The sequence below is a fragment of the Phyllostomus discolor genome, chromosome 9, assembly GCF_004126475.2.
Source record: "Phyllostomus discolor isolate MPI-MPIP mPhyDis1 chromosome 9, mPhyDis1.pri.v3, whole genome shotgun sequence".
Taxonomy (NCBI): Eukaryota; Metazoa; Chordata; class Mammalia; order Chiroptera; family Phyllostomidae; genus Phyllostomus; species Phyllostomus discolor.
Window position 1 is genome coordinate 89,265,664 of NC_040911.2, and position 12,153 is coordinate 89,277,816.

The 12,153-nt window shown below is 42.2% G+C and overlaps 1 protein-coding gene across 3 annotated transcripts in view; it reads left to right on the forward strand.

Annotated features, from left to right (window-relative positions):
• The window catches only part of RPRD1B (regulation of nuclear pre-mRNA domain containing 1B), a 51,612-nt gene that overhangs the window by 19,126 nt on the left and 20,333 nt on the right, over positions 1 to 12,153 (forward strand). For all 3 annotated transcript variants that reach the window (XM_028524113.2, XM_036009815.1, XM_036009816.1), the window contains 2 exons: positions 3,974 to 4,086; positions 5,958 to 6,084. In XM_028524113.2, the coding sequence (XP_028379914.1) occupies positions 3,974 to 4,086; positions 5,958 to 6,084 (240 nt within the window). The remainder of the gene's footprint in view (positions 1 to 3,973; positions 4,087 to 5,957; positions 6,085 to 12,153) is intronic.

Genomic DNA, 12,153 nt, shown 5'->3' on the forward strand with positions numbered 1-12,153 from the left:
GTTTTTGAATAGAGGCACAATGGGGTGAGAGCTCAGCTTTAGGAAGGTTAATTTAATAAGAGTGTAATCTGAGTTGGAAAAGGAGTGACGTAGAGGCAGAGAGACCAGTTGGGACAGTGGTCTGAACGAGGCGTGGTAAGGTCCAGATTGCTGGTAAGAGGTATGGGAAGGAGTCGAAAGAAAGGAGATACGCAGGCTATTCCTCAGAGAGAGGGATGGAATCTGCTAGAAGTCGGGAGTTTGGGAGAGATCCTTGTGGTTCCAGGGTGTTGTACTTCGAAGATGAGGCCAGTGGGGGAGTTTGTAAAAGAAATAGGAGTTCAAGAAAAGAGGCCCCTGGTGGGGGAAATGATGACTAACAATTCATTTCCAGTCGGTCCCACAAGTGGAGGTAGTTGACAATGGGAAAAGCAGGATGGTAATGGTTACCTCCTATTATTGCACCCTCTTCCATCAGAATGGTGAAGGACAAAAGTGGCCCTAAACTTGTCAGCCTGGCCAAAAAGTTGGTTTGGTTTTTTCCATAAGATGCCTCTAGTATCCCTTGTCTTTAACTTCATTCAAAACAATTTTGTATGATTGTATTGTGACAGCTGTCATCATTGTGAATTAAAAAATATTGTCAAAATTGGTGAATTGTTGTGTAGTCATTCTAATGTTGAAGATAAAAGAAAACATTTTTTGGGCATATTATGCTTTAGTGTTTCAAGAAACGTAAAGACATAACTGAAATAAAAAAAAGATTTGTACGGTGTATGGAGAAGGTGCTGTGACTGGTTGAGCATGAAAAAAGTGATTTGCAAAGTTTCATGCTGGAGATTTCTCATTCGACAATGCTCCGCAATCAGGTAGACCAGTTGAAGTTGATAGCAAGTGATCAAATTGAGACATTAATTGAGAACAGTCAACATTATACCACATGGGAGATAGCTGACATAATGAAAATATCCAAACTCAATAAAGTTATCGATGAAAATGAAAAATGTCTTTTATTTTACAGGGAAAAAATAAACGGACTTTTTAGCCAACCCAGTATTTGCATTAGTTTAATTTCAGCCTTTGTCAGTGTGTGAGTGAGTGGTAAGAGGAACTCCAAACTAGGAGCAGGTGGCTTTGGCTGTAGGACTCAGACTAAGCAGCTTTCTGACTCTGGACAAACTGGGCCTTGATATTCACATGAAAAATAAGGTGGGGAAAGCAAAGACATGGGTTTCTCTAAAGCCTACCAGTGCCCCAGTTCAGTGATTCTGAGTGTCCAAAAGGATTTAGTGATGTGTGGTTTTCATATATCAAAATTTTTGTGTCAGGGTTTTCAACCCCTTACACAAAAGGATTCTGTTTTTGTTTTTTCCCGCATTCTTTAGTATATTTAACAATTATTTATGGAGCACTCTTCTAGGTGTTTGTTTGGAAGTGAACGAAATAATACAATTTTCTTTTATTCTTGTGCTTTAAATTCTACATGTAGTAGCTAAATGTCTGTGTGGGTCATACCACACACTACACATTAGTTAGGCAGCTACTCTGTGCAGATGACTGCTAGGTACTTCATGTGCAGCTTTGATCCTAGTAGAGTTTCTGTTTTACAAACACAGCGGTCCTTGCATTGCAAAGCAGTGCAGGACTGTAAAGTGACCGTGTAAGCCGAAACCATAATCAATAGACAAAGTTATGATTGTTCTGTGACTTTTAAGATTTTTTTGTTAAAGAATTAAAATCTCACTGTTGATTACAATTATATAGGGAAACCAGAAAGCTAGTAAAGCTGGTATTTTGCTTGCTGTAACAAAAAATCAGAAACATTGAGAATTAAAATGTTTATTTCCTTGTAACAAACATTAAGAGCGTTTTGAACAAAACTTGTTTGCTTATATAACTAATGATACAGACTGAGCATCTTTTCTTAGTGAATTGTCATATTCTTTCCAAGTTTGGATCAGCTTCCAACATTTTATTCTTTGTATTTTCAGTGTTGTGAAAGATATCTGAGAGTTCCTTTAATATTAGGTGTTTTTTTTTTTAAAGATTTTATTTATTTTTAGAGGGGAAGGGAGGGAGAAAGAGAGAAACATCAATGTGTGGTTGCCCCTTGCACACCTCTACAACCCAGGCATGTGCCCTGATCTGGGAATCAAACCTGCATCCTTTTGGTTTGTAGGCGGCACTCAATCCCCTGAGCCATACCAGCCAGGGACAATTGGAAGATTTTTGGCAGCATCACTTGCCCTGGGACATTGTCATTTTCATCACAACCACTTTCTTCACTTACTTTGATGTTGATAAGTTGGCCTTTGCTAAGGTTCCTTTGGATTTGAACCTGGAGTCTCGAGGAGCCTGTGGCAGTGCCTGCATTCCCATAGCAGCTATTTCTCCTACAGCTCTATTGATGGCCCCTTCAGATTGCACTTCTCGCATTAGTTTTAGTCTTAGTTTCTTTGCTCCTTTCATCTTCGTCCTTCCATTCCTTGTTTTGATTACGTCATGTGGGTCTTATCACTGGGAGGCAGCACAACTCTGTTCTCTGTGTGTGAACTGAGTAACAGATGTGCAGCCACCAGTCACTGACCTTGAAGAAGTGATATGGTCACTGATCATGAAGCACTTCCATTATTTACATAAAGATTTGTGGACTGAAGTTAGTGAAGCTTGCTCCATATGCTGTTATTCATAGGTAATATGCCATGGTAACTGAAATGTGAACCACGTTGTTGAGGAACTTGTGCTGCTTACCTAAACCACAGTAACAGATCTGTGCGTACTAGAGCTGTGCAGAGTGAGGACCGCCTGTAATGCAAATGTTGTTTCTTTTCTTGCTGGTAGAGCAAACGAAAGCGTTAAGAAAAAATAAAATCCATGATATTAACTTGGCTTTCATATCAAACACAGCTTGGCCAGTTAATATGTAAGGTAGAAAACGGGAACTACATACATCCTTGGTTCTGGAGGAGAGTGTTCAGTTAAGAATAGTGTGTTCTGTTTATAACTCACAGTTCTGAGGCAGGTGCGTGGTGGCTCCTCACCTGACAGGTGAGAGGGGTAGTTGTGTGGCACTGAGTAATTTGTCTGCAGTGGAAAGAGCGCAGATTTTGTAGTCACACCTTTAGATGAGTTACTTAACCTGAGTCCTCATTTTCTCACCTGGAGAATGGAAATATGGCATCTTAGAATTGTTGGAAAGATGAAACGTAAAGAAACTATTGCCATGCCTGGCACATGCTGGGTGTCCAATAGTTTTTTTACTTTGCAAACCTAAATTTATCATTGAGATTTATGCCCTACAGTTGTTTGGCATTTATTTTGTATTATTCAGTTTGATGCAAAATAAGTGATTTTAGAATTAACACATCTATCATAATTTAAAAGCGTACAGTACAAATAATTAAAAATGTAATCTGTTAGCCTCAAAAGTGGTTAATTTTAAAATGGAAACTTAATGTCTCCCAGTGTTATCAATCATATTTCTTATTAATGGTTATTTTTAATTGTAAGGTAAAATTTTGTTTTTAAAAAGGATATTTGTGTTTTGAGTTTTTGGCATAGTTTTATTGATGGGTTTCACTCTACTATTTATTTTCTGAACTTATCCTAGAAAGTGTGAATAATTTTATCTTATATGCAATATATTCTCTAAAAACCCTTGCATACATCGGCTTTCTTCACTGTGTTGTCTGATGGGTCTCTTACCATCTTACTTTTCCTGTTAACTTTCTTTTTTAAGATAATGAAGCTTTTTATGAAATGTATTAGCTTGGTAAGTTTCACGTGATTTTAGATGCTTGTTTTCAGTAGTGTTTTTCCAGTAATGTAGAACTACCACCTATTTAAAATGACTGGCATAGAGGTTAATGTTAAGCTGTCTCTGGAAAGTACCCCTCCCGCCTTTTTTTACATGTGACCCATTGTGCGTAACATTGGACTCTTAACCTATGCAAGCTTTAGTGAATCAAACTTGTCACTTTTTTCTTTTCTGTAGCCACAGAGGAGAAGAAATCTCTGAAGCGAACTTTTCAGCAGATACAAGAGGAGGAGGACGATGACTACCCTGGAAGCTACTCTCCCCAAGACCCTTCTGCAGGACCTCTCTTGGTATGTCTTGACCCCCAGAGGCTAGGACAGAGTGGTTGGGTGAAGTGACTGCTAGTTGGAGATTATGACCACAAGGTGGTGCTAGTGACCAACAGTATGTGCATCTCTCAGGGCACTGGGTGGAGACCCACCAGGTGAGGCTTGCCAGACAGTGGGCTTGACCTTGTCATTGCGTGCCAGGATTTTGGCATGGATTTATGTTTATAGTGGACTTGGACTTGGAGTTTTTTCACTCCTATAAATTGAAAATGTTCTTTAAAAATAGATTTTTTGTGAAAGGATGTAGAATTTTATTCATGTTCTGCCATGGGTTTTTGAACTGAACCAATGCCTTATTGCAACCACAAAACACAAATCCAACAAGGGCTATCACACAGAGATTGAACAACTGTCTCTTTAAACAGAGATGTAGCAAGCCCACTGCTTCAAGTTCCTAAGAACAAGTACTCAAACCAGGAATCAAACACAGCATCAGAGCAATTAAAACTATTGCACCATTGTGAAGGACTATATATATAAATATTCTGTACTAGTAACAAGGCTTTTTGATCTGTAACTCTTGGCAGATTTCTTCAGAAACAACTTATGAGTACAATCATGAAGTGAAAAAATGCTTTCTTTGGAAACAAACAACCAATTTAAAAGCAAGTCTATGCAGAACATACCACTAGCCCCTGTGAAAGCTAGCTGATTATGGGTGGATATGTCCAATACACAACAGCTTTTCTTTCCAGAGCCCCGCAGTTCTGCTTCCAAAGGGGCCAAGATGCACTTTCATTTCAGACATCACACATATTCCAGTGGGGCCTTAGTAAGGTCATGGGAGGACCCTCCATAAAAAGGGGTGTCAGCAATTCCATCCCAATAACACAAGCTCTGAGGAGCAGAGGAATTCAAGGGAGACAGCAATGCCTTTTCTCCTTTCACCCCCGCCCCAGGTCTGTAACCAAAATATGCTCATTCCATGAGTTTCGAGACAGCTGTCTGAAGAAATGGAGAAAATCCTCATGGTTTCAAAGCTTTTCTGGGGAAGAGTATCTAACTGTGTTGAAGATTGACTTCCCTTCACTCTCTTTGACAAACTCCACAGGGAAAACCGTCCTATCTGCATGCCCTCCTTGCTGCTCCAGCTGAATTCAAGTCATCTGATGGATTGAGTCTGTCCAGTAGGATAATGTTTCATTTGGTGGATATTCTTTACATATTCACACATGTGTGTTCTGTTTACAGAGTTTCATAACATGAAACTGAGTTTTGTCTTTATGCATCTTTTTGAGGTCTGAGGCCCCAATTTTACTGTACTGTGAGGAGTTGTTTTTTAAATGCTTTGACTACAGAAGTTTTACATGGTAACTCATAGATTTTCAAAGCACATCCCAAGTTTAACTGAAGTCCTGTCAAACACATCATTTCTTGTCATCAGTAGCAGGGATTTCCCATCAATTTCCTATTCCTGAAGAGCACTAGCTTGCTCCTCAAATCCCGCTGTTCTGGAATAATGGACTTAATGTTCATTACGGCCCAGTCTGCAGGATCTGTTGGTCTCCCATTCTCCACCAAATCTAGGCTCTGGCGGAGAAAGGACAGGACACTGGAGCCACGTGCGGAGAGTCTGGGGTTCGTGGCTCTGAAGAGAGAGCTGAGGGGTCGGCCACCAGGATCCTTGTGCTGAGCCGCCGCTGTCGTGTGTGTGTGTGTGTGTGTGTGTGTGTGTGTGTGTGTCCCCAGATACTGCAGAAGCCCTGCCGTGGTGGTTTGAATGTCGGGAATGATCATTCTTACAATACCATTTGCTGCCACCTCATCAATTCCAGCTAATTTTTTAAAGCCCCATATGTGTTAACAGATAGTGTTTGTGTTTTATTACATAGACTGAGGAACTAATCAAAGCTTTGCAAGACCTGGAAAATGCTGCATCGGGTGATGCTACTGTCCGCCAGAAAATTGCTTCTTTGCCCCAGGAAGTACAAGATGTTTCTCTGTTGGAAAAAATAACAGGTAAGAAGGTAGAGTGTGGGTGAAAGATGAGGGAAAGAGGGACATAGCTCCAGTTCATCAAACCCTAGGGCATACTGGAGTGTGCAGGTATAGCCTCTCCATTTGGTGTTGGGCACCCTGTCATCGTGGGCTTTGGAAACAGCTCACATGCTAAACAGCGAAGCTGCTGGAATAATGCAAGCTTGAGTAGAGATTCTAGGAGTTGTCACAGAAATGCAATATGCCACAGGTCAGGGCTGGGCGGGGTGGGCATTAAACTCATGACTCTCTCACTAAAAAAATAATTATAATTCAGTCCTGTGTGATTTTTGCACCGCACACTGACACACCCCATAGATGATACTGTCTTCAGTGCCAAGAACTCGAGGTGTGCAGTTAGTTGTGTCAGTTTGCCCTGTTGGTGATCACCCCCAGTGAAACAGGGAGGGGCAGTTGTCATTATTCTCGCTTTATGCATGAGAACTTGAAAGGAAGGAATGAAGCATGAACTAATATTAATAGAGCGTACCCTGTGCCAGATACTCCTGCTCTTTGTGATAGTTAATCTTTTGAGATCACTGAATGCTAATCCCTATGTACATAGGAGGAAATTGAGGGTTTGAGATGTTAGAGGTCTTGCCCAAGGTCCCATGACTAGTGGATCTTGGGGATTCAGCTTACGCTGCGAAGCCTATATTCTTTCTATTACAGAAGCTCAAGCCTTTCATTCCACTCTTCCAGGAGCCACTGTTTGTCCCTTCCAGTCCCTTGCCTTGGCTGCTTCACTAACTTTCTCCGTATCCATTTGAAGGAAACCAAAGTTGGTCGTGAAATATTTCCTTCATTCAAATATTTGAGGCACGCTGTGTTAGCAGACACTCTCGGTGTCCAACCCACATTTTCTCGTGGCATAAGGGCCAAAAAGAAGAACAAAGCAGGAGTGTGATGGTGGGGATAATTGAAGGAGGTACTGTTACACAGGGAAAGACCTTCAGGCAGGAGCGAACCTAGCTGGAGAACACACACACAGGCCTCCTAAACCACACAGGGAGCATTTGGTCTCACTCGCTTCCCGGCCTCTGACTGTGAAACCCTGTTGGCTTTACGAGTCTATTGATCCGTCTGTCTTTTCCCAGCCTTCACTCCCCTTCTGTCCTCATTTTCTTTGCTTTGCTTAGGTTTTTGTAATCTTAAGTGTAACAGTTCAGAAGTACTAAGTGCATTTACATTGTTGTGCAACCAATTACCAGGATGCTTTTTATCTTGCAAAACTGAAACTGTTTGCCCATTAAATAACAATTTATCTCCTCCTCCTCCCCCCAGCTCCCAGCAACCACCATTTTTAAATCCAGCTTTTCATCTGTTTCTCTCCAGGATGTGCCCAGCTGAATGTGGCTGAGGACAACCGGCACACATTGGCTGGCTTTTCTTCCTCTTTCTGGGGACAAACCTGCTGTTTTCTAAACAGGCCTTTCTACTTGTTTGCTAGACTTCCTTCTCACCTACTCAAGGGCATTGCTTCAATAGCTCTCCCCTTTTCTCTTGCATCTTCCTTTTTTTTCCCCTGGATCATTTTCCATAGCATAAAAACATCTATTTTTTTTCCCATGTGGTAAAAGTTTTTTCTTCACCCATGTCTTCCCCTAGTTACCACCTTATTTCTCTGTTCTTTCTAGCAAAGCATCCTAAATAGATCGCCTGTGCTCATCTGTCTCCATTTCCCCTCCTCTCATTCTCTTTTGATTCTGCCCTACTGAAACTGCTCTCAGCAAAGTTGCTGATGACCTCTCTAGGGCTAAATTCAGTAGTGAATGTTTTGCCAAGAGTTAACTTGAGGTCATCGTAACTTGACTTCAGCAACATTTGACCTAGTTGGTTTCTTTTTCCTGAAAATACTTCCTCATTTGGTGTGGTAGACAGGAAAGTGATCTCCTTAAAATGTTGATTTCCTGATCCGTAGAACCTGTGAATACTCCTATATCACCTTCAGTGGCAGGGGGCACTCTGCAGATGTGATTAAGTTAAGGATCTTGAGGTGGTAACATTGTCCTTGTAAGAGGGAGGTAGGGAGGAAAGAGAGAAGGAAATACAATTATGGCAGCAGAAGTTGGGGCGAGATACACTGTGAAGATGGGAGAAGGGGCCACAGTAAGCGTTGAGATAACATGTGTTGTTTTAAGCTACTCAGTTGTGGTAATTTGTTACAGCAGCCATAGGAAATTAGGACCCTGTATTCTCCTAGTTCTCCTTTCTCTGGCTGTGTCTTTTCAGTTTCCTTTGCTGGTTTCTTCACTTCTCCTTGACCTGTTAATGTTGACCTCTCCTTAGCCCTTTTCTCTAGCTAGGTTCATTGACAGTTTAGCTCATCCAGTTTGATTACTTTAAATAACAGGGGTTTTTTTTTCCTACTTAGTGATCCCTAATTTATGTCTCTGGTGTTAACCTTCCCTTTAATCTTGAGATTCGTACATCCAGCCTCCTATTCACTGTTACTAATTGGCTGTCTCAATAGACATTTCAAACATAACCTGCCCCAAAGCAGACTTCTGGTCTTCCCTTCAAAACCTGTTTCTCTCGTGGTCTTCCCCATCTTCATAAAGTCCCCCTCATTATTCCTGTTGATTGGGACCAAAACCAGTGTGTGGCACCTTGCCACCACCTCCACTGCTACCACCCCAGTGGCCACTGCCCACACTGCCACGGCCCAGAGGGAGTCACCATCATCTTCATTTGGGTTAGCAGTCACCTGGGACCTGGTCTCCCTGCTTCCTCCTTGTCCCCCACTCCCAGCCATCATTCTGTTCTCAACACAGCAATCAGAGTGATCTGTTAAAGTGCAAGTGGGATCGTGCTACCCCAGTCCCCTAGGGTAACGGCTGGGCCCCTGTTGCCACATAGATCTTTACTACTTTCCCAGTGCTCACTGCTCCAGTCACATGGGCTTCTTGCCTGTCACTCTCCCCTTTTAGGGTCTTTGTTCTTGCTGGTCCCTCTGGAACGATCTTCCCCAAATAGTCCCACTCTTTCCCAGATAGTTCTCTTAGCTTCATTCAAGGCCTTGGTTTACGTATCATCTCAGTGAAGCCTGCTCTGAGCATCTAATTTAAAATTACAGTTCTCCCTTTCAATGCCTTGTTCTTCCTCCTCTGCCTAATTTTTCTCCAGAGTTCTTATCTCTGACTGATGAAAAAGGAAAGTACAGTATATTGTTTCTCTGTCTACCTGAGGGTGTAAACCTGGCGCAGAAAGGTTTTGTCCTTTGTGTTGTGTTCCCTGCTGTCTCAGAGCCCAGAGTGGTGTTCTGTGTGCAGTAGGAGCCCAGATATTTGCTAAGCCAACTGGAAGATTTTGAGCAGGGAGTTGACATGTGTGAAAGTCTGACTGGAGTGGCCTTGGTGACAGGAGGAGAAGGAGGGTGCCGGGGGCGGGGGGGGGGGGGTAGACAGCTCCCTTGAGGAGTGCTGCAAAGGGAACAGGGAAAGGGGGCAGGGGTTGGGGAGTGGCCCGAGGTCCAAAGACACAGCAGCACATTTGCGTGCTGATGGTAGCGCTTCTGGAGACGGGGAGAGAAGCTGGGGAGGCACAGGGAAACAGGACGAGTGCGGAAACTGACTCAGGAGTATGCGAGAGGGAGTGGGGTGCTCGTGCACGCGGGGAGGGCTGCTGAAAGGCACGCAGCCGTTCTCTGTGGAGCAGGCAGGGCTCCGCGCCTGGGACCGCCACAGGTAAGTTCTCTGAAGTGAGCATCTCGCTGCTGCATTCTGACGGCATTTTTTCTGTAACTTATAAAGCTATTACAAGTTTTTTTTCTGGGTTGAATTATTTGTGTGAATTATATCCCTTGTACATGTTCTTAAGAGAGTGAGAATCGTTATTTTAAAAGTTTTAAATATTTGTGTTTTCCTTGCAGTTTTTTGCCACGAGTACTTAAACATCTTAATGAATTAACCATTTAAAAATATTTAGTTAAAGCCAAAACCAACCTAACCACCATAGCAGCTTATTCCTAGGCTGGACTGCCAGTATGAGGCAGGACCCTAAAAAAACGCAATTATGTTCTGAAGGGCAGGTCCTTTGTAGTACAGGCTTCCCCTGCTAGGTAAGGGTTCTTGGAGCCCATCTGCATCGGTGTACTAGCTGGCATTGTTGTGAGAGGCTGGGTTTGGCTTCAGTGAATTTTTTTTGAAGACTCAGTGCGTTTGCCTGATTCATGATGGGTGCTTCATGAGTGCCCCTGCCCACACTGTGCTGAGTGTTCAGAAATTTCTGACCAAAAACAACATGCCCTCCTATGCCCCACCTTCCCATTTACCCGATCTCACCCCAAGTGACTTTTTTTTTGTTTCCCTGGATGAAAAAAAGTCCTCAAAGGGAAATGTTTTGCTGATGTGGAAGAGGTGAAACGAAAAACAGAAGCACTGAAAGACATTAAAATTGACAAGTTCAAAAACTGTTTTGAGCAGTGGAAAAACGCCTTGATAGGTGTATTGCATCAAATAGAGAGCAGTTGAAGGTGACTGAGGTTTAAATGTGTAAGAATAAATACACGATTTTTTCTAAATAAATTGCAGGTTTTTTGAGGTCCCCCCTCCTCCACTGTCCTCTTTACCCTCCATGACTGACATCATCTCTTTCCTTCGTGTTCTGTCTGGCTCACTCCTCCTCCTTCACCAAAAATGTCTGCTGTTGCCCTCCCCTGAAGCGGGTAGAAGTGCTTGGTCTTGGGGTCAGACCTAATTTGGAATTCCTCAACTCTCCATCCCCCAATACTCAGATTAAGAAGGCACCTAAACGCCAGACAGTTTGCCAGAGAAACTATGTCGGGAATTCTTAATTCCCAGTTAGTTACCTGTGAGAATGCTGAGGTCTCTCAACTCAGACAACTTGTAATAGTGGCAACTGTCTAACTCATTTTTTGTCCCTACAACTACTGGAGTCCCTGGTGCTCTTTGTTTCAAAACACCCATCTACTCTTCTGACCCTTTAAAGCCTTTTAAAAATGAGGTATACATATTTAAGGTCTAATCTCACTACTCTCGTGTGTGATTAATTACATTCGTTCTTTTTAAATATAGGTCATCCTTTTGTTTCCTCTCATTTCCCAGTGTTGAGCCTTTTTCATCACTTCTTTCTAAGAATACCCTCTCTTCGGTACAGTTGTGTTTTGTTTTTTTCTAAACAATGAATTATAACTCATCAATTTGACATGAAATCAACCTGGTAGGTAATGATCTTTTTTTTAATGGAATAGAAGATAGAACACTGCCCATAGTAAGGATAAGTATTTTATGAAATAGTTTCTTTTATATGTGTTCATATAAGTATATTTATTAGTGTGGGTCATATTCAAAAGCATTTTAGAAGTCCATTTTATCAGACCAGGCATTTTGCTGAACAGAAGAGAGCTAATACCCAGTTTCAAGGCTTGCTCGGTGTGAGAGGTAGAGTCCAGTAGGTCCATTTTAGAAACCTGGTTTGGAGTCCCAACACCTTAGCTAATGATATCGAACTTACTGTGTAAGGTTTCTTGTGTTACTGTGTAACGTTCCCCCCCTTTTTTTTTTTAAAGATTTTTATTTATTTTTACAGAAGACGAGGGAGAAAGACAGAGAGACATCAGTGTGTGATAGCCTCTCACGCACCCCCTCCTGGGGACCTGGCTCACAACCCAGGCATGTGCCCTGGCTGGGAATCAAACTGTCAACCCTTTGGTTCTCAGGCCAGCACTCAGTCCACTGAGCCACACCAGTCAGGGCTAATTTTTTTTTTCTTTTAGTGTCCACACCCAAGAAGTGAGTGCTAGCTTTTGTATTTCATAATGTGCTTTATAGTGCTTTTATTTTGTATTTCAGAGTATTGTTCAAAAAATACATAACAAAATAATATGAATGAAAGCCCTTTTGAAATTCTCAGGGACCAGGAAAACTTGTCCCATGTATGACACTAAATCTTTCTGTTTGTTTTATTTGTAGAGCTTTTGCAGGAATAGGCACTTAGAAATGTCAGCCAGATTCTTCTCCCTGCACAATTGCCTCACTTCAAGTAATTTAGAAAGGGCCTGTCTTGTTGACGGGAGTGAGTGCCTTTGGG